We start from the raw sequence: 27,822 nt of genomic DNA, 5'->3' as shown, positions 1-27,822 counted from the left end.
GCTATCTGCCCTCGACGATTTGGATGCATCTGTCAACTCCAAAGGACACAATGCCTTGGATTTTGCCATGTGGTCTGTTTTTGTAAAAGACTTGGGGTGCACTGGGAAGGAGCTGAACTATGGGAAGGAAAATACAGGGAAACCAATCTATTTGCTGGTCTCTGCAGAGATTCAAAGAGCAGGATGATTCAGGCCCTGGCCAAAGCACTTGATTGTTGTTGAGAGTATGTATTAGTGACCAGTATGGAGATGGGCAGCCTCTTCCCATCACCGACACACCAGGAGCTGGCTGGGTGGATGGAGAGGTGCCTGACCAGGAAGTCCAGTATTAGCAGAGGTCCAGGGCACACCCGAGCACGCCCACAGGGGGAGTGGAGGGCCACAAGATAATCCACCTGCAAACTATTGGCTCTTCATGCATCCCTTAGAGTTCCCCCTCTCTGTGCTTTTCTCCTCTGCTCACTGAAGGTGTCACTCAGGTGTAGGCAGCAGAGTCCAGGTGTGGCAGGAGCCCCTGGTCAGTCCAAGATGGAGGCCCCAGCATCAGCCGGCATGCAGTTCTGTCTCCTGCTCTGAGCTCAGGGCGCAGCCGGGAGCCCAGTGTCCTCCAAGGTCGCTGCACAGACCCGGCCTTTTCCTTTCTTTTCTCTTTTAAGGGCCAGGAGAGACAGCCTGAAGTCTAGGCTAATCTTCTAGGAGAAATAGAGACTCTAAAGATGGAACCTAAGTTTTCTGGATTGTAAGGAAAACACAGGCCAAGGATCACAACAGCCAGCCTTCCTGCAAAACCCACTGGGCCAACAGAGAGGACCCCTCCCTGGTAAACACCCCTTCCTCCTCAAAAGCACCAGCCACTTTGCAGCAGGAAAAAACAAAGCCAGTCCCTCTGTGCCCCACTGTGTCCCCGCCCAGGTGGGAGCTCTCCTGGGCGCTCCTTGGCCCAGGCTCAGCCTGTCGCGCGCGGCGGCCGGACACGCGGGGCTGCAGCGGGGCTCGCGGCGCGTGGGCGCGCGTCCCCCAGCGGTCCCCTCCGTGGTGCCCTCGCAGCCCCCGCCCGGCCAGCCCCGCGGAGCGCGGCCGGAGCATGCGCCGTGCGCGGCCGGGAGGCGGCGGCAGCGCACGCCCGGGCCCTGCCTGCACCCAGCCGCCGGCGGCCGGTTGCTAAGCAGTTATTGTTTCTGTGGCGATTGCAGAGGCTGTTGCTAATTGGAGAAGCCCCGCTAAGCAGCTGCACCTCCCGCTCCCCATCCTCGCCCTGCTCTTTGCATTTAAAGAGCAAACTAGGCTGCGCTCCCGCCTGCCTCCCCCGCCCCGAAAGACCCCGTGATTTGGGAAGTATGGACTAGAATCCCACCCCTCCTCGCCCTACGTTTGGACTCTGGTGGCTCCAAACTCGCTGTCAGCCCCCACTGCCCCGTGGTGGCGAGCGCCCCGGACCATGACCACTGCTAAGGAGCCCGCGGGGAAATCGGCACAGCAGCAGGAGCAGGTAATGCTGGTGCCTCGTGCGTGTGCATGTGTGTGTGCCAGAGGGAGGGAGGTTCCTGGAGGACTTGGTGTGTGCTCATGGCTGTAGCCCTCTGGGCACCCAGCTGCTGAGAGTGCAGGGTCTGCCCTGCGCCTCCACCTGCTTCTATTTTTAAAGGATGCCTGGTGGTGTCAGTCATGGGTAGTCCGGAGAGGCTCTGGCAGGCAAAGTTGACCAGAGACACCTAGGGACCAAGGTCTCTCTCTTCAGAGCTGCCTAATTTCACCTGTGTTAGTTGCAAAGGTTTCCAACTACTTTGTAATTTGGGTGAAGAAGGACATACCACAAAAATAAATACATAAATTTAAAAATAAAGCCTATTCTCACACCCCCAGAGGACTGATTTGGTTCTAAGCCAAGTCACAGGAATGAAGCCCTGTAGAGGACTTTGCTTTCCCCCTTTCTCTGGAGTATTTCTGGAAGGCAGGAAGAGACTGGCGCTGCTCTTCTGGTCAGAGACAGTGCAGACTTGGCCTGCTGAAGGAGGCACACTGAGGACCAGGTGAGCCCGGCTGAGAGGTCTTGGGACTTGCAGGTTGGCTGACAGCCAGAGGTCTGCACAGGGGTCCTGTGTACAGAGGGCAAGGGCCAAGGGCTGTCACCCTGACCTGGGGAGGCCTAGCTTCTGCAGAGGCAGATGCATTTGGGGACAAAGGTGAATCTCCAGGCCCCGGTTTAGCACTCCTGTGATATTGTAATTCCCTTCTTGGAGAAGCCGAAGGGTTCTTGTCTGTTAATCGCTGCTCAGTTCACCTCGGGCGGATCATTAAAATAGATCCTGGGAGACACCGCTAGATTTGCAAAGCCGTTCACTGGAGCTTGGTAAATCAACAGCAGAAGCAGATTTCTCCTGTGTGGTTTAGGATTGTCCTTAGGTTGCTTTTGCTAAGAGTAAGAAGGAGAAAGGAGACCTTGCTATAGTTCAGCACATGGGTGACAGAATCCCACCATCAGCTGTTTAGAGAACACATGGAGACAACTTTGGATCTCTATTTGGTGAGAGCTCCATTTTGGGATCATTTCCCCAGAGCCCATTTTTTCAAATAAAAAGGGACCATCTTATTATCATAGTCTACAGAACTTGAGTTCAATTTTATTTCTTCTGGAAAGAAGATCTCGTAAACATGGAAATCTAAAAATTCAGTGTGAGAGTGTGCAAGGGTTAATGCTTAGTGTAGCTTGACAGGTTCACATAAACCAAACCTTCCTCTTTTTAGAAATTCTACAGAATATTTGCTCAATAGAGAAACCTCCCCACCCTAAATCAGCATCTTGTAACCAATGGGGTCTCCTTTTATTACAGTTCTCTTCCCTCACTAGGTATAAAATAAACACTTGCTGGGCCGCAGGCTTGGACTAGGACTAGGTGGCCGTTCTGACATGGGGCAGAAGTGGTGATTGTAAAAGGAGCACAGTGGTAGTCCTAGGTGAAAACCCAGGAACCAGAGCCTGCAGCCCAACTGTGTTATGTAAAGAAGTTCCCTGGTTTTCTGGCAGTTCCCCTGCTGTTTCTCCTGTTCTCTCAGCACGCAGGGTGTGGGGTTTGGAGGACAAATAAGCTCTTGGTTTGATTTTCTACTTTTGACCATCAACCCCCGCCCCCATCCTTGAATCTGCTTACCCTTTGGAAAATGTAAACTGGTGTCCAGAGGCAGCCTTGGCTCCAGAAACCACGTGGGACCGTCAGAGGTGGCTGTCCTTGTCACCTGCAGCAGGAAAGTCCTTTTCCACCATTCTCAAATGGCCTTTCCCCTGGGAAATTCTCAGCGGTCTCTCAACCAAGTCCATAAATGAAGGGTCAGCAGCAGGCTAGGGCAGGAAAAAATGGGCAGAGGACTAAGGTCTTACATTAGACTGTCCACATATACACACATGCACATGCGTGTGCATACACGTGCACACATGCAGGCTGCTTTAAAGGCCCTGGGCTAAAGTCCAAACTGCCTAGAACACAAAGAGGTAAATAACATACCTGAAGACTCCTCTTATGGCTGCATCATATTTCGCTTCCTAAAGCTACGCTCTTCTGTGCTCAGGCGGCAGAGCTCTCCTAGAGTTCTCCAGGTCCCCGTCTCATTGTTCCCTGTTTCTGTTGGGACTCTGGGGAAAGCCCAAGCCCAGGCTGGTGGGGTTGCAGGGTCCATGAGAAGAGGGAGCTGTGTTTTAAAAGGGTGGGGGAGAGGTTCCTGTTTCTGGTTTGGTTCATGGTTCGGGGATATTGTTCTGACTACAAGGGCCATCTCCAAGTCACCCAACACTCGGGGATGGTGGCACTGGACACCTGGGTATTAGGAGGCATTACTCTGAGGATTTGGATCTCATCAAGTCTAAATCTGTGTCTAACATTCTTTAGAAATTGTGATGACCCCAGTAGACCCCTGTTTCTTCTTAGCAATCCAGGGGCGGGGTGGGGGGGGGCTCACAGCCCCTTCACCTGCTGTGGCTCACCTGCCACGGCTGTTGGGAGCCAGGCTGGTGGGTGGAGGGCAGAAATAACTTCTCTGTGGAGGATTAGCACAGGGTAATGAAAAAATTAAGAAAGCCTATAAAACCAATTGTTTTGCCTGTTAATTAGATATTGCTGTGTTTTCTCAAATTTACTAAAAAAATTTACTAAAAACAGATGAATATCTAGAAAGAGCTTTTTGGGATTTTGTTTTGTTTTGGTAAAGGATATGATGTGAACATTACTGGTATAAAAGGGAGAATAGAATTCTAGAAGGCAATTTTTCTCTCTGGAGATGCTAAAATCTACTTTTAAAGAAAGTGTTATCAGCCCAGAAATGTTGAAAAACAATGTATCTTTTTAGGTGAATGAATTGAGTTCGCCTTTGGCTCAGAAGCCACATTGGCTCCGCCTGACACCCCACCCCCGCCCTGGCAGAGCGAAGCCCATGCAGGAAGCAAACAGAGCTGAGGGGGGTTGGTACAAGTGCAGCATATTCTCAGGCAGAGACTGCCTTAGAAAATCAAGTTCAGGGACTTTTTCACTTAAATTAAAAGGTACAAATTTGTTTTAGCATATGCTATCCCCATTTCAAATGATTTAAAATGGAAAAGCAGTAATTTGTAATGCTATTGAGAAAGACAAGACAAAAATGAATTCTGGGTTTTTCCAATGAGCCCTTAAACATTTCTGCTCAACTGTTGAGCAGAGAGAGGTAAGCTTCTAGAGCATATTCTGAGCATATTGGATGTGTGGGCACACACACACCACATGAGCACACACTTGCGCTCAACACACACGAACACACACGCAGCCCTCACATGTGCGTGATCAGGATGGGAAGGGACAGTTGCGTCCCTGTTCTCACTCACCTACTTGTGCTGGGGAATCTCGCTGTCCGTGAGAGTGTGCCGCCTTTCCTTCTGAGGTGCCAGAGGCCTCTGGTCATGTGGGAATGCCTGCGTTCTGTTTGTTAACCTGGAACTTTGACTGCACCTTCAGTTCTCGTACCTGGAAATCAGCTGTGAGCATCATTCCTTGTTATGTGACAGCTGTTTTTGTTGCTTCCCAGTTTTCTGGAAGCTGCAGGAACCCTAGTTGCCCCTGATATGTCTCTTTAGCTGTTCAGTCCTGGGCCCAGGACCTAGAGCTGAGTGACAGTTGAATTGCCTTCTAAACTTTTTTAATAATGCCATTGCAGAAGAACTTTTTGAAATGGATGAAATTTTTTTAAATAACACATTTGATGGAGAGGTCACTGAAATGGACAGGTTAGGCGACCTCCAGAGGGTCCATGGTGATGAACCCTGCCAGTGTGCCTTGCTGTGGACCTTATTGCTTCTTAGTAGTAAAGTCCAGAGCAGGCTGAGGTCAAGCTGGCCTTGACCTTCATGAGTCAAACTTTCTATGCAACCGTGTCAAAGAAATGTTGGCTGGACATATGCTATCCCCATTTCAAATGATTTAACATGGAATTTTAATGAATTGCCATTCAAAGACAATGTGAGGCATCTAGAGTTGAGGTGACGTGGTGTTAGGGGAAAAAATATTGAAGGAAGCCCTGAAGAACAAGGTTCAGTGACGAGAGGAGCAGGCCGGATGGACTGAGAAGTCATGGTCAACCTCAAGGCTGCTCATAGAAACCAAATTCCATTCCATGCTAACCCGTTTCCCGAGACTCTCAGGGGCTGGGTAAAGAGTGGGACCCCCGATTCTCAGGGGACACAGCTGGGACTCGGGAACTCCCAGCGCCAGGAGGAGGGTGCGCCGTGGTTCGAAGGGAGCTGAAGTGGGAGGGTCTCGGGGAGGACCCCAAGGTGTGGGTGTTCTGGGGGCACAGAACAAGGCTCCGCCTGGGGGCCGAGGGGTGGCCCTGGTGTGGAGGGGTCCCGGGAGAAGAGGGACGGGCGTGGTGCTGTCCTCAGGGGGCGTTTGACTTGTCACAGAGAGAAGAGGCGGTTTCCAGCCTTCTGGGACCATGTCAGGGCACTTACTGAACAAGTCAGTCAGGAGCTGTGGGAATGTAAACGGAAGCCCCGACGGCCTGGGGGGACAGAGCGGCTGTAGGCACAGGCCGAACTCTCAACCTGGGTACTTTTTGCTGACCTGTGGTCGTTTTAAAAGCTAAGCGGGGGCTTCCTGTTGCCATCTCCCCCGCTGACCTTGCCAGGGGAGGCTTAGCCACGACCTTCAAATATGACACAGAAAACCTAAGAGTGGGAGGATGCTTTGCACTGACCTTGACCCAGACTTCTCCAGCCCCCATGTGACGTGGAAGTGTCCAGCTCGCTACCCGCCACTCATCACCATGAGCAGTCACCGGGTGTGGGCCTCATTGGGCACTGCGGCATGAATCTCCACAGCACTGAGCCCTGCCTGTGTGTGACACTAATGGATTGGGCATCAAAGTAGATGCCGTTCCCTCTCCCCCGTTGAGGAAGCCCGAGTGTGCCAAGCTGGAGTTGCAAAAGCCGAGGAAGAGAACACAAGTCGGAGGTGTGACTCTCCCCAAGCCCGCGGAGAGCCGCGCCTGCTGGGCACCCTGCTGTGGACAGACCCGGCCACGGGTGCTGTGTGTTGTGCCGTCTCTGGAGAGAGACGTGAACTCAGATGGCTTCTTCTGAGCTTCAGCTGGGTCACGGGGTCTTGTGCAGGAGATTAGGGGAAGGACGCCCAGCGCCGTGGGAGGCGGCCTGTGGCCAGGACCCCGAGCCTCCTGACTGTGAGATCTGAGTTCCTGGAAGAGGCAGACAGATGGGAAGGGCAGGCAGCAGTCTCAGCGCAGCCCCGGGGAAAGGGTCACTTCGGACACTTTCCTCCCTGTGTTGACTTTTCAGGACTGCTGCCTTGTCCTTGTATCTCCTTGGGCACCTGGAATGGGCCTGACTCTTTCCTTTGGGACTGCCACCTGGCTTTTCCACCTGAGCCTTGCTAAGCGACCGAGGCAAATCCAGCCCTTAAAGAAATGCAGAAGGTGGCGTAGCACGTGACTCCCGAGAGGCCGAGGACCCAGTGGGATTATGGGTGGAGCTAATGAAAGAAAAAAATAGGTGTTTAGTCATAGTCATTAATGAAAAATGACGTTGCGGTCATGGTACGGACAGCCTTGGCACCTCTGGGAGAGCTGACAGATGGTGCATCCTGTCAGTACCTGCTTATTCTGAGTCTGCGGTAGAGCTGGACTTCATCAGGCGAGGACCTCAGAACAGACCTGCTGTGCCTTCTGCGTCTGGACACAGGGGGCCGTTATGGTGACAGAGTTGACCGTCCCTTCGCAGGAGAAACCACCATCTCGCCAATGCTGCGTTGGAGCTGCAGGTCCAGCTGGACACTGCTGTGGATTTTCGTAAGTGGCGGCTGGAGAGCAGTGGTGTCGTGGATGCAGTCCTCCACAGGGGCTTCTCAGAGCACTCGTCACAAGTCAGGTCCAGCTAATCGAATGTATCATTGCCTTGAAGCATCTGATCAATTTTTTAAGACATTTAAGACCCCCTTAAGGAATTTTTAAAAAAAGTGCCTCCCCAACCTGAAGCACTGTGGGACTCTGACCCCCTCACCTTGCGGAGCTCAACCTGAGCACAGGCTCTGAACCCCGCCGTGCCTGCCTGTGTCGTGGGGCTGGGAGGGCCACAGCATAGGTGTCAGTCCCCTGATCAAAACCGAGACTATGTCGGGGGCTCTTTAAAACCCTCTGGAAGGCGAGAGTCTGCTTTCCGACATGCTCACGGGACTGCTCTTGAAGATAATGGGGCTCCTTTCTCTTGAAAGGGCTGATTGAACCCTCTGCACAGGTTTTATGCACAGCAAGGAGGGACATCACAGCCCCACAGCCCAGCTATGTCCCCATTTTATTCTCTTTCAGAAATTCATAGGCAACAGAGATGGCCTTGAATGGGAGTGATGTGGTCTTAGATTTAGTGGGAGAGTTTCCCTTTTCTTCTCTTGGACAGGGGGTTTTTCTTCTTGCTCGAGTGTTTGAAGCTCTCAGAGCGTTCACTCTGGGAATTCTGAAATCCTGACACTGACTACCTACCTCAAACCGGGTCCCTGGGTGGAGAGGGGAGCAAACATTCCAATGGCGTCCCTGATGCCTCCACTCAAGGGAGATGCTGGCTCAGAGGAAGATGTGGTTCTGACAATTGCAAAATATGTGGGGGGGAGGGCGCTGGGGGGGTGCTGGGCAGGAGGAGCAGAGCACCCCCATGCTTCCAGGGATGGGCGCAGACAGAGAGACCTCAGGGAGGGTTCACTGCCGGTGGCAGGGCAAGTTCAGCTGGTAAGCGGCAAAGGTCACACAGTTCTAGAAGGAGGGGAAGCCAGGCCCGGCACCCTTGGTCCACGTGAGGGGACTTGGGGAGAGCGAGTTGGGCATGGAGAGGTCGTTTTGTGAGTGTGCCTCTGGAGTCCAGTCGTGCCCCCGATGGATGAGGACGGACACCGGAAGTTTCTGGCTTTCACAGAGCAAGCCGACTCAAGTACACCTGGAAGCGACCAGGCATCTTGAGGCATTGTGGCACCCGCACACCTGTCATGCACCTGTGTACCTTTCCTGGTACCGAGAGGGGCGTCTGTAGGAAAACTCAAGGCAGTTAGAATTTCTGGCTCTGACTTTGATAAAATAAGTTCTCCAGTCCGCCCACACTGAGTCATGTGATTAAAGAATGAGGCTGACTGCCGAAAGAACTTGGCAGATAAGAACCATTCTATCATTAAAAGAAGCCTTGGCATCTCAAAAGCTCCTGTGATGCATCTCATTGACCCGCCTGGTGCCAGGGTGCGGAGGAGAGACCCTGCCTCTGCCCTACCAGTGGGGGGCAGGAGAAGGGCTGCTGGGTGGCCCGGGTGCTCCTGGCCCCATCTCAGCTCTACCACCTGCTACCGAGGCTCCTTGGTCAACTGGTCGGATTCCGTGTCTGGAAGCCCAGGCCTGGCCTGCTGTGGTCAGAGAAGGACCAGGTGAAGCCCAGGGGCCACTTGTTGAATGGGCATGTAGGACCCCAGCAGGGTGCTTGAGGGGAGCTTCTGTGTTTCATGTGGCAAGGGCCTGCGTGTCCCTTCTAAGGGGACTGTTCTACATATACATCATGGAATGTTTGGCTCTTAAAGCATCTTCTAGACCATCTTGCCCAGTGACTTTTGAACCTTTAATTTCATAACACAAGTTCCCATAGGAAATAAGCCAAGACTGGCCAAGAAAAGGTGAGAAGTATTCCCTGTCATCCCGAGATACATCAGCAGGGCCCCAGAGCAGGTCAGAGCTCAGCTCTCAGACCAGGCATCTAATCCAGCAGTCTAATTTACATTGGAGAAAGGAAAGCTCAGAGAGGTACAGTGAATTACCCAAATCACACAGCTGGCCAATTGTAGTTCAGAACATAACCCCCGCTTTTAGTTTTTGCTTCATATCAAGTAATCCTGAGTGAGAAATGGTAAAAATACCAATACTTGTCTACAAGTGTTCTTTTCTCTTTTGTACCAACCTTCAGTGCAGACTGAGGTTCAGAGTGACTTTTCATATTCCAGTAACTAATGACTTACTGAGTTGCTGTTGAAACAAGGGGAAACAGGGGCTGTGACGGCTGCTCATTTCCCTGATTCTTAAAGTTAAGAGCAATCAACAGAGAGGATGGCTGCCCTGGAATTCTGTGGCTGGTCATTTTCAGTCTCATCATCCTCTTAGGTGGCTTCAGTAGTGTGGGGAGGTGGCAGTGGGGGGCAGGAGAGGAGCTCTGGATACCACCTGCGCAAACCAGGGACTGGGCACAGCAGGGAGGCAGTGCTGGAACATCTGGATGCTACTGGTTCACAAACTTAATCTGAACTAAAAGTGTGTGGGTCATTAGCCCTTGGCTCTCAGATCCCTTGTGAGGACCTGTTCACCAGAACTCTTCCCATATCCGTCTCGGGCCCTCGGTTGTCTGAGGATCCTGGATTGCGGGTCCCTGTGGTCTTCCTGTGGTCTACCTCAGGGCAGCACAGTCATTAGGCGCCTCAGAAGAAATACACTGGGTGCTCAAACTGCACGCGGGTGTTGACCAAGCCGCTGTGGCGCCTGGTGCTGGGCAGCCCTTTTGGGCCCAGCACAGCCAGGGCAGGGCGGGGGGAGTGCTCAGGGAGAAGCAGGCAGCGGGGTGCATGAGGAGCCAGCCCAGTGCCGAAGGGCCACTGGAGGGAGCTGGGTGGCTGAGAAGAGCTGGGTAAGTTCCGGGGTGTCTGCAGCTCACCGTTGAGGGGTGGTTCAACTTTATAAAAGAGATAGGGTTTTAATCTTCATTTATTTTCTGTGTTGCTCTAAAAGGCAAAACTGGGGATCTGTGGATTTGTGTCCCTAACAGCGGCTTTAGCTAAGGGTCAGGACAAACTCTTGGAGCATGGTTAGCTCGCTGGCCCCAGGGGGCTCCAGAGGCACCATGCCAGCCTCCCAGGATGCCACCTGGGCTCTGCCCTGAGTGGAGCTGGGCTAAGGGCCCAGGCAGGGAAGGTCTCAAGATCTTGACGTGGTACCTGTTTTCCTTCTGTTGACACCCAGCTCTGACCCTCTGAAGGACACACAACCGTGATGTCATTTATTGTGTCCCCAACACCAGGCTCAAAGCTCGGTGTCAGACCAGCTAATCTGTGTGCTAAGTGAATCAGTGAATGGACGTCTTCCTCTCTAAACCTCCTGTAGCCGGGGATCCATGAAGTTGAGAGACTGTGATTTTACCCATTTATTTATTCAACAAATGAGTCATTGAACAACTGGATCAAGTTTTTGGAACCCTGGAGGAAAACCAAACCCTCATCTGAGTCACCCCGTCCTGTCTGTCTCCCTGAGGTCCAAAGCATCATGGCGGCCCTTCTTTCCCCAACGCCCTGAAGCCCCTTCCTTCCCCACTGTAGAAGCAGCAGCCGTTCACCCCCAGCACCAGGGCGCTCTGCTCCGCCTGCCGTGGCTCCCGTCCATGACGAACGTGAGGTCCCTCGTTCGCCAGCTGTGTGGATGACAGGAAAGTGAGCTGGAGACAGAACTGTGAGCCAGGGCCTGGCCCCACCGAGTCCTGGATGTCACTGGGAGGCAGAAGCCAAGAGCCTTCCTCAGATGGTGATTAGGTGGGCGGATGCCGCAGTTGCGCCTCCCCCTGGTGCAGAGAGCAGGTGGCTTGGATCTGGAAGGTTTGTGTTGTCCTCTCGCCCACAGGTGGGGAAGCACCAGGCAGGAGGGGGACGGAGGGTCCAGAGGGGGATGAGGCTCTGGAACATTTGCCCCAGAGGCCCTCCACCAGGCCTGGTGGGGTAATCCAGGTTCTAGGGGACTTCAGGTGACAGAGCGAGGGTGTGACAGGATGAAATGTTCTCTTACAAAGAAGAAGGCATTAGGAAACTGGGGTGTGAGACCAAGCAGTGGGGTGTGGCCCGGGAGAACCCGGCTTCGGATCCCACAGGCCTGCGTGCAGAGCAGCTGTGGCACTTGCAGGCCGTGGCCCAGGGCAAGTGGTGCTGCTCCCACACTAGCAGACGCTCCGCTGGTCGCTGGCTGCGGGCACTGCGGGTGGTGCTCACTGCACAGCAGCATGTGGAAGGCAGAGACTGAGGCCGCGGCCTCTCTGGGCAGAGTCCCGAGGGTCCCCACGTCCCACCTGCGGGGCTGGAGAGAAATGCCTGGCTTCTCCTGGACTGCTGCCCTGAAGCCAGGCAGAAGCAGGCTGCAGCTGGAGGGCAGTTCTTGACTGTATCGAGTTCCTTGAGAGAGTGGCCAAGGTCACCCCAGGGCGCTTGCAGCTTGGTTGTAGTGTACTTGTCCCAATGCTTAAGAAGAACCAACAAAAGGGAAAGAAGGGAAAAGTTGTGTTTATGTAGGCTTTTTAAGGACATGGAAAACACTGAGATGCACATGGATTTTAAGGATCTGGTTTCTTTTTTAAATCCTTAATTGTATCTCCTTTTTGGTTCTAATTAGTTACCCACGACTCTGGTGCCTCATCCATAGATGGTGTATAATTTCTCATTCTTCTGGTTGTACATGATGTAGAATCCCTCCGCTCATATAGTTATATATGTACCTAGGGTGATAATGTCTGATTCATTCTACTGTCCTTCCTACTTCCATCTCCCCTTCCCTCCCTTCACTCCTCTCCACCTATCTAAAGTACCTCTAAACTTCCCTAGCCCTGCCCCCCCCCCCTTTTGTGAATTAACATCCACATATCAGAGAGAACATTCAGCCTTTGGTTTTTTGGGACTGGCTTATTTCACTTAGCATGATATTCTCCAGCTCCATCCATTTGCCAGCAAATGCCATAGTTTTATTCTTCTTTATGGCTGAGTAATATTTTATTGTGTATATGTACCACATTTCCTTTATCCATGCATCTGTTGAGGGGATCCTAGGTTGTTTCTATAGTTTAGCTGTTGTGAGTTGAGCTGCTATAAACATTGATGTGGTTGATGCATGTAGGATGTGTTTTTAACTATTTCGAACAATATTTAACAAAGAGACTGGAAGGAAATAAATCAAGATGTCTAAAAAAAAAAAAATCCTTTGCAGCTGAGATGCCAGCATAGGTCTGTACTGATACTGTTATGAACCTGCAGATGGCCAGCAGGTAATGTCTATAGCATTGTATGGAAGGTAAACTCTGAATTGCCAGGGCAGAGATGGCTGAATTTAGATTCTAGAGAATTATGAACTCAGTAGTGAATGTGATCAGAAGTTTTTATTAGTGTATTTTTATTCTGTAATAACTCACTGAAAGTTTCAGATTTATATAATTGTGTGTCTTTGTTTGAATGAGAAAATAATACTTAAGATGACAGATAATAATTGAGCCAAGAAAAACTCTTTAAAAGTAAAGGTAACTGTCCACAGAGCGGCTGTCTGTAGGTGTGTGCACCTGTGGTGGCTTGCATGTTTGTGCATGCACAGGACCTGCCGGAAATGTTCCCAGCCCATGAATACCAAGATTATATTTTTCAGTGAAATCATCATTTCATGAAGGAGACTCAAAATACCTTTCAATTCTGCAGTAGCTTTTGAGCTGATCCAATGTCTTGAATTTTAGGCATATACAGAGAACTCAGATAAATCTCAGATTTAAAATTTTCCAAAAGCTTTATAGAAGCTCTACCCTTTGGGAGCGTCCTTACTTCTGATCTCAAATCACTTTTTGATGGCAGTGAAAATATTCAGAGACTGGGTATTCCACAGGCGCATCCGGAAATGTGGGCGAAAGCTTTTAAGGACCTAGGATTCATAATTCACCTCCTCCTGATGGCTCTTGATGTGTAGGAATGCCAATTACTTTCCCTCTTTATCCTCTCAAGAGGTGGAATCAATTTGAAAACAATGAGAGTGATCTTGGGACAAAACTTATAAGCCACAGGTCAGTTGCTCCTCCGTCAGCGAGCTCCGGGGTGCCCTCACCTACCCTGACCCTCCACTTCTGGGACCCTCCACTTCTGGGACCCTCCACTTCTGGGACCCTCCACTTTTGGGACCGGCAGCCGGCATCACATCCCCAAAGGTGCTCTGCCAAGAATCTGCACCCTGGAAACGTCTCCTGGAAAGAGCGTCCCTTGATGACATTTACTGAGGAGCTGAGGTCTCCCCAGTTCAGTTCTGTTGGGCCTAAGCAGAGGTCAGGGCGGAGGAGAAGTGTCCCTGCAAGGCAGGACCCAGAGCGCACCTCGGGCTCTGTCACTCAGGATGTGTGCTTTCTTAGGTGCAGCAAGCGGAGTGAGTGACCATCCAGTGCCACTCGCTGCATCATGTGCTTGTGTTAGAGGAGAGCGAGCCCCGCTGTGTCTGGTCACTTAGGTGGGGACACTAAGGGGCCGTTCACATTGGCTCACTGAGGACTGCCAAACGGAGGGTGAGCACAGGCAGGGCACGGGACCCTCCTGGCCAGCCCTCCCCCTCCCTCTGCCTTGGTCCTATGTCATTGTGACATTGGTGCTGATCATCATGTGGCTCCCAGGCCAGCAGGGGAGGAGGAGCCTGCCCTGGCTGGAGAGGTGACGAGGTGGGGACACGGAGGATGGGAAGCGCAGTCTCTAGAGTACACGCTGGTGTGAATGTCACCAACAGCCTTACTGGTTTCTTAAAGCAAAAATATACCCGATGATTAACTATTTCATGTAAAAAAAAATAGGCTATTTTGATGTAAGGATGAAAATAGAGCACTTGTCCACCCCTGTCCCCCCCCTATGTTGTTCTGCTCTAACACTGGTGACATTTTGATTTCCAAAGACAAGGTTAAAACTCTTCTTCCTTCTCTTCATCATGTTAACTTCTGGAGTTAGTAGTGATGGAGCCGATGTTCACGTGCCACCTGGCACCAGGCACCAATGAAAACACAAGGTGAGCCACAGAGGAACTCTAAATGACAGGATGTCAGGTGCCACATTAAAAATGAAAAAGAACAGGTGGAGTCAGTTTAAAATATATTTTATTTATCCCATCATATCCAAAATCTTATTCTTATTACATAGAAAATAATCCATGAACGGCTTTGTTCTTTTTCTCCACCTGGTCTTTGAAACTGAGGTGTGTTTTACACCTGTCACCTCTCAGCTGAGACGAGGTGCATTTCAAGTGCTCAGTGCCCCTGAGTGGCCAGCAATTCTGAGGGATCCTCTCATAACCTCCAATGTCTTTAGTTCTACAGTAAAACAGAGGATACACTCCCAGCAGGTAGAAACTCCATCTAAGGTCCACATTATCAGGGAGAAAAATCAGCCAGTGGGATTTTTGTTTGAGCTTAAACTGGCCAGTGTAGGAATTTTCTGGAATTTCAGAAAAGGGAATATTTATTTGTTCTTGATAAATTGTTATGGTTTGGATGTGAGGTTTCCCCCCAAGCTCATGTGTGAGACAGTGCAAGAAGGTTCAGAGGAGAAGTGATTGGGTTGTGAGAGTCTTAACCCAATCAGTGAGTGGATCCTGATGGGATGACTGGGTGGCAGCGGAAGTGGTGGGTGTGGCTGGAGGAGGGGGGCTCTGGGGGCGTGGCTTTGGGGTGTGTGTCTTGTGTCTGGAGAGTGGAGTCTCTGCTTCCTGCTCTCATGTGAGCTGCTTCCCTCTGCCACACTCCTCTGCCTCGCCTTGAGGCCCCAGGAATGGAGCCAGCCTTCTAGGGCTAGCGCCTCTGTACCGTCAGCCCTTACAGAAACTTTCCCTCCTCTGCAGTTTTTTTGGTGGGGTCCCTTAGTCACCGCAGCAAAAAAGCTGACTAAAGCGAAAAATTCACTGAGACCTTCTTGAGCACCAGGCAGCGTCGTTAGTATGATCATCCACTGAGCAGGCTTCTAGACACAGCGGATCTGGGGGAAGCAGGTGTTACTTTCCCCCCACCTATGTAATAAGATGCCTCCACGGGGGCGGCATCTCTGGCCAGCAGACGGACACCTGCATCCGGGGCTGGTGTCCTCCACAGCCCGCTCTCCCCCTTCCTTTCTGCCACCCATCAGGGCATCCTGCTCTGGGCGGGCCAAGCCCCTGGCGTGGGAGCAGCTGGGAGACACACACAGCTATGGTGTCGCCACCCGCCTCCACCTCCTTGTAGCTGTGGCAGGGATTGGAGAAGGCCAGAGGCGGGAGCTGGGCTGGTGGAGGAGCTTCCTCCTGCAGGCAGCTTCAGGAGACAGGCCTGAGGCTGCTCTCCACTGCGATGCAGCAGGCATAGATTTTGTAGAAGGAAATGCATTTGTAGGGTGGAAAGGCAGAGAGAGGGCTTGCTTCCCCTCAGTTCTTATTGGGGCAGAATTAGCCCAATCTGTCTGACCTTTGCCCTCTGTACACTCTGACACTTCAAGAAGCAGACTGAGTGCAGAAGGGTCAACCAGAAAAGGAAGGCAGTTTTCCTTTGGCCTAGAACTTTCTATTGGGTGGTATTCTGTGTCATGAAGAGAATGATGCTCAGTCATTCCTTAGGTGACAGAGAAGATTTCAGACAGTATGCCCCCTGCCCACTGCCTGCAGGCACTGGGGAGTGTCCCTGGAGGGGAAGCAGCACAGGTTGGAACAGGAAGGTCACTGGGCTGTGGCAGGCCCCTCACTCCTGGTGTGTGTGGGAAGACTGTAGCGTGTGCTGGATTTCTGCTCTGAATAGTACCGTGTGCAGGGGGTTTCACAGGGATGAACACAGCAGCCCTGTCTGCAGGGTGCTGGAGGTATAGAACACTCGCACACGGGCTCGACATGCCGACTTCCGACGACACCTGTACTAATGCCACCTGGCTGTGAAGTCACCCACCTGCTCTCAGGAGCCACGGGCCACAGTCAGGTCAGGAAATGCATGTGAGAGCCGGCTGCAGACTGCAAGGCTGTGCAGACCCAGATGCATCACCGTGAACGGACCTTCTGCTTTATAGCTCGTTTCAGAAGCTGGGCTGCTTGTGGAGAAGGATGGGCCCATTAGCCCTGCTCAGGAAAAGTGAATGGAACAATGAAGAAAACTCAAATCCAAATGAGCTGCTGTCCCACGCACATCTCGAAAAAGTTTCTGAAGTAGCTGAGGCATGAAGGGCTAGCGCAAGCTCGGCAGTTAAACTGCAAAGCCGTCGCTTTCTTTCTAAGATCACTGTTCCAAGATGGCTCTGTGCAAGGCTGCTGGAGTTTACATGTAGTTCTTTAAATTGGTACAGTTGGCCTAAAGCTAAAACTGTCATCTGTATTAAAAAAGAGACAAAGAGGAGCTCATGTGCACATCGATGGCAGGATTCGAGGGCTGCATGTAGTGCACCTCTTGGGGTGACGATGTGCGGTGAGACAGCCCTCAGGCTCTGGGCCCTCCCTGGGGCACGGTCCCATCTTGGTGAGAGATGAATTGTCCGGCCTATACTAGTATGTGTCTACACCCCATCAGCTGACTTCATGGACCCCTGTTGCTTTGTCCCCCGGCCGGGAAGTCTTACCACCTGTTTGCCATCTCTCGTGCATGAAGGTGGGACCTCTTTCCCGAGGGGAGAACTCCAAGGGCCACAGTCCCTCTCTGAGCAGTCTGAGCCTGCTGCCTGCCAGACCTCAACACCAGCTCCTTCTTTCTCTCTCTGTCAACCTCAGGCACACCGTCCTCAGTTTTGAAGGATTTCCCTAATAGCCCTGATACCTCCTTTTTAGCTGATACGTGTGACAAAGCCCGTTTGATCTCATGGTCCCCAAGCTCGGCATCAGTGAGGTGACACAGGCGGAGACTTGTGCAACAGCTAGAGGCACAGGAATGTGTGCACACTCTGCTTTTCCACCTGCAGCTAAGAGGCGGGGGACGGGAGGAAATCCCAGTGCTGGGCTCCGCTCCTTCAGGACAGTCTGGAGTGGGGGGCCACCTGGATGAGCCCCACGGTTGTGGTGGGGTCACCTGGATGAGCCCCACGGTTGTCTCCTGATTGGGGATCTCTCACTGATCCACTGAACTGTGCCACTGTGAGGACCCTCGCTTGCAGCCACCTGCTCACAGCCACCTCCCCTGCATGGCAAGGGGCCCCTGGTCTAGCATGCGGTCCAGCATGCCGCAGCTTTGCTTGGCTCAACTGTGCCTCGGATGACTTGGTAGAATCTGTGTGCTGGTGCCCCCTGGCTTGCTCTCCACCCTCGTGCCCCCATACAGGGACATGGTGTGGCTCTGGCAGTTTCCACCCACCCCTGTCCTTCACTGCTCCTTGACTGAATCGGATGAGCACCCCTGGGTCTGTCCAGCGTTACCCGGGGACCCCTTTGCCCTACCTAGTTGAACCTGTCATACCCACACCCTGGGCTGCTGTTCACACCATGTCGAGAGCCATCCTGGTCTGATGGCACATTGTCACTGAGGCGGGAGGGCGTGGCTTTTATGGATGCCCTGGGTTTAGGCATGATCAGGGACCATGAGGCCTGCTGAGGGGCCACACAGCTCCCTGGGCTCAACCTTCCACCCAGGGATGTCTGTTTGTCCATGTACACTCTTGGGATGGGTCCCTAGTCTCCACTGTCCACAGGAGGAAATGTAACCTGGGGAGAGGGCGTCCCTGGGCTCAGTCACCAGTGAGCTGTAGAGTTGGGGCCTCTGCTTGGTCACCTGGCCCCATTCCTGCCATACACCCACAGTCTCACTGGCCAGACTGCTCAGCAGGCGTCTAGGGCCTGGCTAGCAAGAGGCCTCCCCAGGGCACCTTCTTACAGCAAGGCAACCCTGGTGCCTCCCTCCCGCCCACCTGGCCTCCAGAATTTGCTCTGCATCTTGGCCTCGGGCGCAGACAGGACTTTCCCTTCTTTCTTTGCTGTGTTGATCTCTTCTCTCTCAGTCCTCGGAACCACTTTGAAAATCCACAGGAGTTAGTCCGAGTCTCACTTCTGTGATGGAAATTCCATCCCCAAGGGAAAAGAGCAGTGTTTCTTGATTAGGTTTCTGCTCTAATGATCCTGCGAAGTGGTCGGTCCCATTGGCTCTGTGTTCTCTGGGCTCTAAAGATTTGGCTGACCTCTTCCTGATCTATGAGAACTGTACCAAGGCTGTGAGCGTTCAATAACCATTATTCACCATCAGAGGACAGACCCTTGCATTTCCTGCCAGTCAGACATCCCTCAATGTGTGGACCCAGGGACGTGTTTAATGGATTCAAATAACAAATATAAATGGAGCCTCTCTGTTACCTGTTTGGAGGTTTTGTTGTTACAAGTGTGAAATAGCAGTCATGCGCCATTTTAGTTGAACCTTAACCTGATGCTTTTATTGAAAAAAATAAAAGGATTTCCAGTTCCTTTCACACACTGAGGCTGAGTGAGGAGTGTGACAGAGGCAGGTGACCTCGCCTGCATGCCTCAAACTCAGATTCTGATGATTTGGCAAAAATTGATCCATTAACCCTCCAAAGGCCACAATGAAATGGCCAGAGGGAGAGAGGCAGACAGCACTGTGAACAGGTGATTGGCTCCTCAAAGCCTGAGTCTGCCGTACGAGCCCAGGGCTCCTGTCCAGACATGTTGTGGTCAAGTCCTGGCCCTACCTAATTTATGTAGACTGGCCCTTCCCTTTCCCTCCTGTCTGTTTTGAGATGGACTCGCTGTGGTATCCAAACAGGCCTAGAACTCCCGGGCTCTGAGGTCCCCCGTCTCAGCCTCCGGTGGCTGGGACCACAAGCCTGCATGCAGCGCCAGCGCTGTCTTTCCTGTTCCTTGTCATCCCCGGAGGGTGGAAGTCACTCAGAATCTCACTTAAACATTGCAAAATTCAGTTACAACTGTGACAAAACTGAACCTATCTCCTCAGGAAGAGAGCTCAGAAGACTTGAGGACTCCAACCCGAGTGTTAATTGCTTTCTCTTGTTGCCAGGGGAGACCTCCTCTGGATCCAGAGCACTCGCACTGGCCCGTGTTGATGGGAATCAGAGTGCAGCTCTGGTCTGTTTGTGCAGCTCTAATGGGAGACCTGCGACTGCATGACTTAGGCAGGAGAGAGGTGGGTTTTCTGTGTTCTGGAGCCTGGAGGTCCACAGCTAGTCATCCCATGGTGGAAGGCGGAAGGGCAGGGGAGCATGAGGCGGGTGGGAGGTGCCAGGCATCACTCTGTCAGGAACCCACTCCTGAGACAAGGACCCATTTCCACAGAAGGGGTGCAGATCCCCTGCTCCAGGCCCTACCTCTCAACACTCGTGCGTCAGGCCCTGAGTCTCCAGCCCATGAACTTGGGGAGCAGAGTCAACCATAGCCCTGGCAGTCAACCTCACGGCTGATCTCAGCCTGAAAGAGCAGAAACACTAAGGCGTGTGCAGGCTGTGTAACCGTCCTTATGTGACTTATGTCTTCACTGCATTAAAGTAACACCTTTCGTTTCCTATCATGATTTTTATAAGGCATTAGCTGTTCAGCACTAACTCGTATCTTTTATCATGGTTTATGGCAAATTAGACGCTCCCTGAATTCCCCACAAGGAAGGAATGGAAAGGGGAGTGGTCAGCCACCTGGGTCTGTGAGCAGTACTCAGCCAGCCCTGGAGGGTGGGCGTGGCTGGGGACACAGCCAGCCCTGCCCGGGGCCTGCTTCCAGGGGCTCTCAGCCCAGTCAGGAACGGTATCCAGTCAGTCCCAGCACTTGTCTTCATTTCTGGGTCCCACAGGTAATTGTGGGGGTGTATGTGAAGATGGGTGCCTCTGGAAAGTACAATTGTGCTTAGCCTTTTAGGCAATGTTCAGAATTAAGACTAAAGACTTGGGATGAAGGATATTAGAATAAAGTAGAGAAGGCCACAGTTAGCAGAATAGGATGATAAGAAGCAGCAAGCGCTCTGTTGGCAGGGTGGCCGTTCGTCCCGATTTGCTGAGGACAGCCTTGGCTCATGACAACTCTCCTGACTCGGGTTTCAGTAGCATCTCCTCTTCTTCTCAGCAGTGTCCTGTCTGGGGCATTAAGTCATGTGGTCAGCACTTGCGTCAGTGAGGAATTAATATCTAATAGAAACAGAGGGTGACTGAAGATTAAAGCAAGGTCCATTTGACATCCCCTTTCTCCCACCAGAACTTGATATGGGTCTATTTTTGTGCGTAGTATCAACCTCCTTTCTTAGGAGAAAACTGAAGGTAAGAAAATAGCAAACTGCTCAAGCTGTTGTAAAGTGTCTCAAGCTGTTGTAGCCCTGGACCTCAGCACACAGGACTCGGCACACAGGAGCTTCATGCCTGTCCCGGCACCCACCCTAATGGTGGCAGGTGGAAGAGGCCGAGGAACCCTGGGTGGGAGCACATGGCTTCACGTCTGCTCTCTGGAGCTGGTCTCTTCCTGGGTGTGTGATTGGGTTCCCCAGGATAGCAAGAGAATCCACAGGGAGTTTTAGCCCTGATACTCTGCAAAGCAAGCCTCCCCTGCCCACGCACCTCTGTCCTGGGTCGGGGGCAGCTGTGGGCATCAGGGCTCTTACGGCTGGGCTGCTGGTGGGGCTCAGGCATGTCACAGCCTCAGACCTCAGAGCACCAAATGCCAGAGACTGGAGGAAAAGGGGGAAGGACCCTCAGACCCCATGTCCCTCCCTTCTCGCTCCGCGTCCCACATGGTCAGAGTTAGAGGTCTGGGGGCCGGCGCTGCATGGGGTGGGGAGACCTGGGAAAGGTCCCGTCCACAGGACACAGCAGCAGGGAAAGGCTGGTGGAGGGTGAAGCTGAGAGCATCCCAGGGCCCCTGGGGAAGTAGAACGAGGCGTGCAGGGCTCCTTGTCCTGCCAGTGGGACAGACATCGGGCTTCTCAGTGGACAGAATGCAGGCAGAAGCAGAGGCAGGGGGTCGTCAATCAGGTGTAGATGGGGGTCTGAAAACGCTCTGCTGGCCGGCCTGTGTGGTCTGGCTAGCAGGGAGGCCCCGGGAATCCTATTGATTCTGGATGAGCACCAAGGAACCGTAAAATATCAAAGCAGCTGAAGGAGAGTCACGGTCTTTATGTTCATTCTGCAGTGAGGAAAGGGGAACCCCAAGACAGAGGGGTCACTCAGCTCCCAGGGTACCTGCCAGTGGTGGGGGGCACCAGGCTCAGGACACACCTGCTGCCTCCTCTCACCAGCACCCTTTCCGGAAAGGAAGGGACCCCGAGGTCCCCTTGACAGATGCAGTTTGGGCTGGGCGGAGCCCACCCCTCGGGCCGGAAGCTGGGTCTCTGCAGGCACCTGTTGGGTCACTCTCTTCCTAAAGTCCACAGCCAGGGCTGGTCAGGAGTATTGGGAATGGCTGTTTCTAAATGTGGACAGCCCTGTGGGCAGGACCTTCCACGTCCAGGGCTCCCCGCAGGCAGGGGGTTCCTAGAAGGTTCTCATGGGGAGTGGAGACAGTGGCTAATCCCAGGTACCTCAGGGAGTGCCGGCGGGGGACACTGGCATCTTGTTCCGTGGACTTTTGCAGGGCCCCCATTAAAGCCTTGCTCTGTTCCTGATTAACCAAGTTCTCTGTGCAGCACCTGCGTGTTCTCTGGGCGGCGTGGTCCCTGGGAAGGTCAGCTGGGCTGGATGTTCCCGCCTTCACTGACCAGTGAGGTGGCGTCGGGTCAGATGCTGCCAGCGAGCTCCCAAAACGTGCTTGGTTGGAAACCTCACTGGTGCAGGGCCTCAGAAAAGAAATGTGGTGAGGTCGCTGTAGGTGCCCGTCACGGAGAGCCCGCAGAGCAGAGCAGAGCAGAGCGAGCGCTCGAGTAGGAAGCACCGGACAGTTGGTCCTCAGCGAGGTCAGCGCATCCCAGATGCACAAAACAAGGAAGGCATTTTCAGCAGTGGGGAAGCGGGGAGACATTCGTGGTGGGGTACAGAGGAAGTCTGTGCTTCACGCACGCGCCCTGTGGGGCAGCGGCCGAGCAGATCCTGGGGCAGGAGCCCACCCGCGAGGCTCTGCCACGTCGTAGCCCTCGTCTGCCATGATGTGCTGTGGGACCTGAGTCCGGTCAGCCGGCCCCCTGGACTCCGTCTCCTCCTGTGGGAGAGGAGTCATGACTTAGAGCCTGACTCGGGTCACCCAGCCATGGTGATTACAAGCCCTGTCACCTTCCGCCAGGGAGCTCCTGCCTCCCCTGGCCCTGCAGCAGCCTGCCCTCAAGACCATGGACAGTCTTGGATGGCTGTTGATGTGGGGCAGCTCGTGACCAGCGACTCCCAGAGATCCTGTGAAGTCGCCCAGTGGGGGGTGCCGTCCCTGGCTCTGGGTCCTGTCCTGTTTCCGCATAATTCTCTCTGCTTGCAGGTCTCTGGGGCCCCACAAATATAGAGCTGCTGCAGGAGCCCAAGTGGGCACTGAGCAGTGTTGGGGACGTGCAGGCAGAGGTACAGTTTTGGAGAGCCTCCCTCCCTCTCTGGCTTCCTTGACTGGTGGTCCACTCAGAGCACAGGGGCCGCCTCTGTGGCATCTGTAGGAGGAATGTAAGTTTATTTTTTCCAGGTCCCACCTGCTGGCTGGGTACAAAAGGTCTCTGCCAATCCCCTGGGCATCCTGCTGGAGCTCCACTATAGGCAGCTGGGTGGCTGTAGAGCACAAGTGGGCACAGGAAGGAAGAACTCAGCTTAGTCAAAGGACCTCTCAGGATTTCATGTTTTTCCCTCTTGAACTCTCACTTCTTCCAAGATGGTGGTCACACCTTTAGACACTCATTTTTAAGATACAGAACAGAGCAGGAGGGGGTTGCTGCTGGATCAAGAAGGTCCATTTTTGGAAGACACCATGAGAGAGAGCCACCAGGCTGTCACCCACCTGGGCTCTTTGGGTCTGAGGCCCACCGAGGGCTCTTGGTGCCTGTCCTCTCTCAAGGTGTACCTTAATGCAGCAGGAGGGGTCGAATGCAGTGCTTTATGGGGAGCTAATAGCCTGAGGAGGGATGGAGCCGCTTTGTCAAGGTTGTAAACATGTGCTCTGTGTTTCCCAGCAGACCTGCTCTCCCTGGGCCTGGGAAACTCCAGAGTGCTGAGACCATGGTGTGCGTATTTCGGCATCCCTTGGCATGTGCGCGTCTTTGGTAGTGGGCTGGCCTAACGTGGCCTTTCATATGTTCGTTGATTTGAGTGCTGGGGTCTGCCACCAGAGATCACAGGCAGTAACCAAGGAAGGAATTCAAAAACCGTGTACTTTGCCGTGCCTTAACCCAGTGGTTTTTAGGTGTTGGCCCGCATCTGGCCACCTGAGACTGGGGTCCCGGGCAGCAGGTGCGGGGAGAGTCCTGCAGGCGGCACTGCCAGCCATCCCCCAGGTGGTATAGCTACAGTGCCCAGCCACGGGTGCCTTTGGTCAGAGAAGCGCACCTTGTGACCACACGGTGTGTCCCCTGAGGATGTTGTCAAGTGCATGATGAAGGGTTTCAACAGAAGCTCAGGACCAAGGGTGGCTGTTGTTTATCCGTGGTGTGGGCTGTAGGTGTGCAGGCATTTTGGATCCTGGGTTTCATCCATAGAGAAGCAAAATGACGTCTTCTATGTTGAATTCTGTGAATGATTTTTCTCAGCCGTATCTTTGAGAATGTGCCTTTGGTCTGAGCTGAGTCTCCAGCTCAGGCTGCCCCCAGGCATCCCGGCCGACTTGGGCCACACCATAACTGGGAAGATGAACTCTTGCCTCTGAAGCCAGATGCTGTTCAGGGTCCTGGGCCCTGGGAATGGCAGTCTTGGAGGGGGGGCTGCCCGGGCCCCAGGGACAGCCACTCTTCGCTACCGGAGAAGCCTGACCCAGAGAACTGTGCAGATGCCCGTCAGCCAACCCGCCTGGTGAAGCAAGCCGTGTCTCCAAGACGGGTCCCGAACATTCCCTTCAGTGGCTTTCCCAGTGGCACTTCAAGCACATGTGTTCCTTCTTGTTTTCTGTGTCTTGGAGGAGTATCTGTCTGATTCTCTGTCACCCAAGACATGTTGACTCCGTGGGAAGAGACACGCTCCTGGGGTTCTAGAGTGGACTCTTGTTGGATGTGGTGTTGGTTCCTGGGCAGACTTTAAGGTAGGAGGCAGACACATCATCTCCTCTCAGTCCCTGGAAATGCCCTCCATCTGAGCCTCGCGACTGGTCTAGCCAATACGGCAACGACTTCTAGGATTCTGTACTTAAATCATGAACAGCCAGTCACACAGATTAATGCTTCATACAGTCTCAAGCTGAGCTCCCAGGTTGCATTTAGATGGTTTAAGGCATTGATTTCTCTCCCTGACAACTCACAAGATACTGGCTGCCAAAGAAAAAAAAAAAAACATGGGGGAAAGCCGGTTAATCTGCACGGCACCTGGGCAGCCGCCACGGAGAACGCTATGGAATGTAGAATTTGTCCTTATTGTCAGATGCACCAGGGAATATGCAGATTGTTTTAAATCACTGTAGAAACTGGAGTCAGAAAAAACATGACTTTCTCATGAAACTCGAGAATTCAGGATTCAGAACAAGGTTCCGTCTGGTTTTAGGCAATTCCTCCAGTACCTAACTGTGTATCGTTTTAACTATCAGGGTCAGTCATCCTAATGCCCTGATGTTTTGTAGTGATTTCTAGCAGGGCTTTTTTGGCCACTGGTACTCACGGTCAAGAGTGGAACAGAAGAGGAGTACCCAGATTCTCATTCCTTAATGTGGTCTGGCATATCAGAAATTAGATCGTAGTAGACTGTTTCCATAATACATCTCAGAATCATTTTTACAACTCCCTGGGGTAAATACAAAACAATTTTCGTGAGGAGGAGTAATTTCAATTTTTTGTTCTATTGTGTGCTGTGCTAATTTAAATTATTCTGCTCACGAGTATATTATTAGCATCTCATCTTCACAAAGAATTTTAAATATGGGCTGACCGGATATTTGTGGTGTTTGTATTCTGTTGTACATTTTAAAAATAGGGAAAGGGGAGAAAAAACTTTGACAAGATTCTCTCTTGAATGCTGTCTTTTCCTGACTCCGGGGAAGTTTCTCTCATACTGTGTTGATTAGCCTTCTATTACTGTAAGAAAATACCTGAGATAATCAACTTTAAAAGGAGGAAAGGTTTATTTGGGCTCACAGTTTCAGAGGGTTCACTTCATGATCAGTTGGCCCTGATGCCTTTGTTGAGTCACCACATCACGCAGGGAGCATGTGGCAGAGGAAACCTGCTTGTCTTGTGGTGGCTGAGAGGCAAAGAGCGAGAGAGAGAGGAAGGGGCCGGGTCTCAGTGCCCTCTCAGGGTCCACCTCCAGTGACCTGCTTCCTTCCATGAGGCCCGCCTCCCAGGAGGGCTGCAGGCTGGGAGCACACCTTGCCCCAGCACAGCATATACCACATCTTCTAGAACGGAGGCTGGAAGGGAAGGGGTGGGGTGCAAAAGGGGATGGCACCGCTGCCCTGCTCCCTCTGTAGGGTGCTGGGACCCAGGCCCCCGGGGCCTGCCTGCAGCAAATCCCCAAGACCACCCTCACGTCTGCCACCAACAGCACGCCCAGGGGTCCCTGCCGCCAGCCCCAGGCTCAGGAGGACTTGCTAGGAGGACTCACAGCGCTCAGGAAGGCTTGCAGTCAGCGGCCAGTGTGTAAACAGACGGCGCTCACTCCTTCAGTTTCCCTTTGTGTCTCCATTTTTTCCGGATACCTCCCAGCACCTGTGTGTTGGAAGTGGGACGACTAGTGGTGGGTCTCAAGGTCACAGAGACTTTTGATCTGAGGCTTCCCTTGTTTTCCTGAGGACTAAGGACCATTTCTGCGTAACTGAATGTTGCAGAGAGCATCTGGTGAATCTGCAAGGCCTCGGTTGGCATTTTCAGGGGCACAACACGCCCCGCAGTATGTCCTCAGACAGGGGTGGCCTTCTGTCACCATCCAGGGCAAACTCAGAAGACAGACGAACAGTGAGCAAATGTGGACTTGGGTCTTGGGCACGGACACAAGCTGTGTTTCCCAACTGCTGTCAGAGCCAGAGGGCGTCACCCACTGCCATCTGGAGGGGACCTGACCAACTCCAGTGCCCCTGCCCAGCCCCGGTCTGAAGCTGGCGCTTTTTACAATTTTAAATGTGAGGGACCTCAGGATCCGTAGGTAGGAAGGTGGTCCGTCATCAGAGTCCACCGCAGTCGCAGGGCAGCGTGCATCTGCACAGGATGTTAGCAGACCCCACTGGAGAGGTCCCTGTGGGGGGGCGCGGCTTTGCCTGCCCTGTGACCTCAGCCTCCCGCGACCTCACACGCTCCCCTGCCTGGCGCTGGCTGGTTCCCAGGCTCCCTTCTCCTGGGTCTGAAAGTGCAGGGAGGTCGGGGACCCCTTCCCCAAGCCCTGGCTGCTCACAGAGGTGAGCCTGGAGGACCTTGAGCAGGACTGGAGCCGGGGAGCAGCCCGCGCAGACCCAGAGCTCAGAGTCTTCACGTGAAACTGGGAATGTGCAGCGGGTGGGGAGAGGAGGGCGGAGGAGGTGAAGGGGAAAGGAAGCCACAGGCTGGGCTCTGCCCTTCTCCTTAGGGTACAATCAGGAGAGATGATGAGGTTTAGCAGCATGTCACTGAGACCAGCGTGGGTGGAGGCCAGGTGAGTGGGGGCCGTTGGTGACAGTCCCTCTGCAGGAGGGTCTGACTGTGGACGTTTACGTCAACAATACCAATCCGGGCCCTTGGATCCAGGAAAGTAGTCTGACCCCTGTTTGAATATAGAGCTCAACCCAGCATGTCCCGGTGGATGGTGGACTTTAGATCTTGACTTGAATTGAGTCCCAGCTCTGCCACCCACCAGCTGGTGGGAAAGCCAGAAGGACCCTATTGAATAGTGCCTGGAGCGTAGTAGCTGCTCACCAAATACCAGGAGCCGGGCTACGAGCAGAAGCACCCAGCAGAGCGCAGAGGTGGTCCTTGGTGTCCTGGGGTTCGCTCCAGCCTCATTTTGCCTCCGGGTCCCTTTCAGCTTGCCGGGGTTCCTTCCGGTGTCATGGGCCAGCGAATCCCGTTCCTGGGGCTGAAAGGATCAATTCCCTTTTTCACGATTCATGCTAGAACCCACCCAAGCCCTAGTCTATAGTGCATGAGGGACGGGGAGAATCTCGGGGAGAGGCGACGAACAGATTCAGGCTCTGGCCCCGTAACACTGTCTCCTGAGTTCCCTTCATGGGAAGCAAGGGACATTCGCTGTCACAGTTTTGTCATGGCTTATCCCAGTGACTGCAAGATGTCAGAACCAGGCCTCCCCACCCCACCCTGCTGACTCAGCCCAACAACAAGAGAGATCCCTAAACCCCAAACTCCCCGCACGGCACACCTGAGCCGTGAGTGCTTACTTCACCTAACAAATATCGATGTTTTGCCACTTACCGGCTGTATAAATGACCATTAAGATGATTTGTTGGGCACAGTACACACTGTTAACCCATAAATGATGTGCAGTCGTGGGCCATAGACCATGACACTCAGAATCTGAGCGGCGCCACGGTGGGCCGTGTTTCACATCTTCATAAACA

General features: G+C 53.0%; 1 protein-coding gene across 2 annotated transcripts in view; it reads left to right on the top strand.

Moving 5' to 3' along the window:
• The window catches only part of Dpp6 (dipeptidyl peptidase like 6), a 624,061-nt gene that overhangs the window by 206,883 nt on the left and 389,356 nt on the right, over positions 1-27,822 (top strand). The window contains exon 1 of one of the 2 annotated variants that reach the window (XM_071610694.1): positions 1,195-1,489. The exons of the other annotated variant lie outside the window; for it this stretch is intronic. Coding sequence (XP_071466795.1) covers positions 1,439-1,489 — 51 coding nt within the window. The 5' untranslated portion in view covers positions 1,195-1,438. Of the gene's footprint in view, positions 1-1,194; positions 1,490-27,822 lie in introns of those variants that run through there. 2 annotated transcript variants of the gene reach the window in all.

Source organism: Marmota flaviventris, chromosome 1 (assembly GCF_047511675.1).
Source record: "Marmota flaviventris isolate mMarFla1 chromosome 1, mMarFla1.hap1, whole genome shotgun sequence".
NCBI lineage: Eukaryota > Metazoa > Chordata > Mammalia > Rodentia > Sciuridae > Marmota > Marmota flaviventris.
This window is presented reverse-complemented; position numbering and strand designations above follow the sequence as displayed.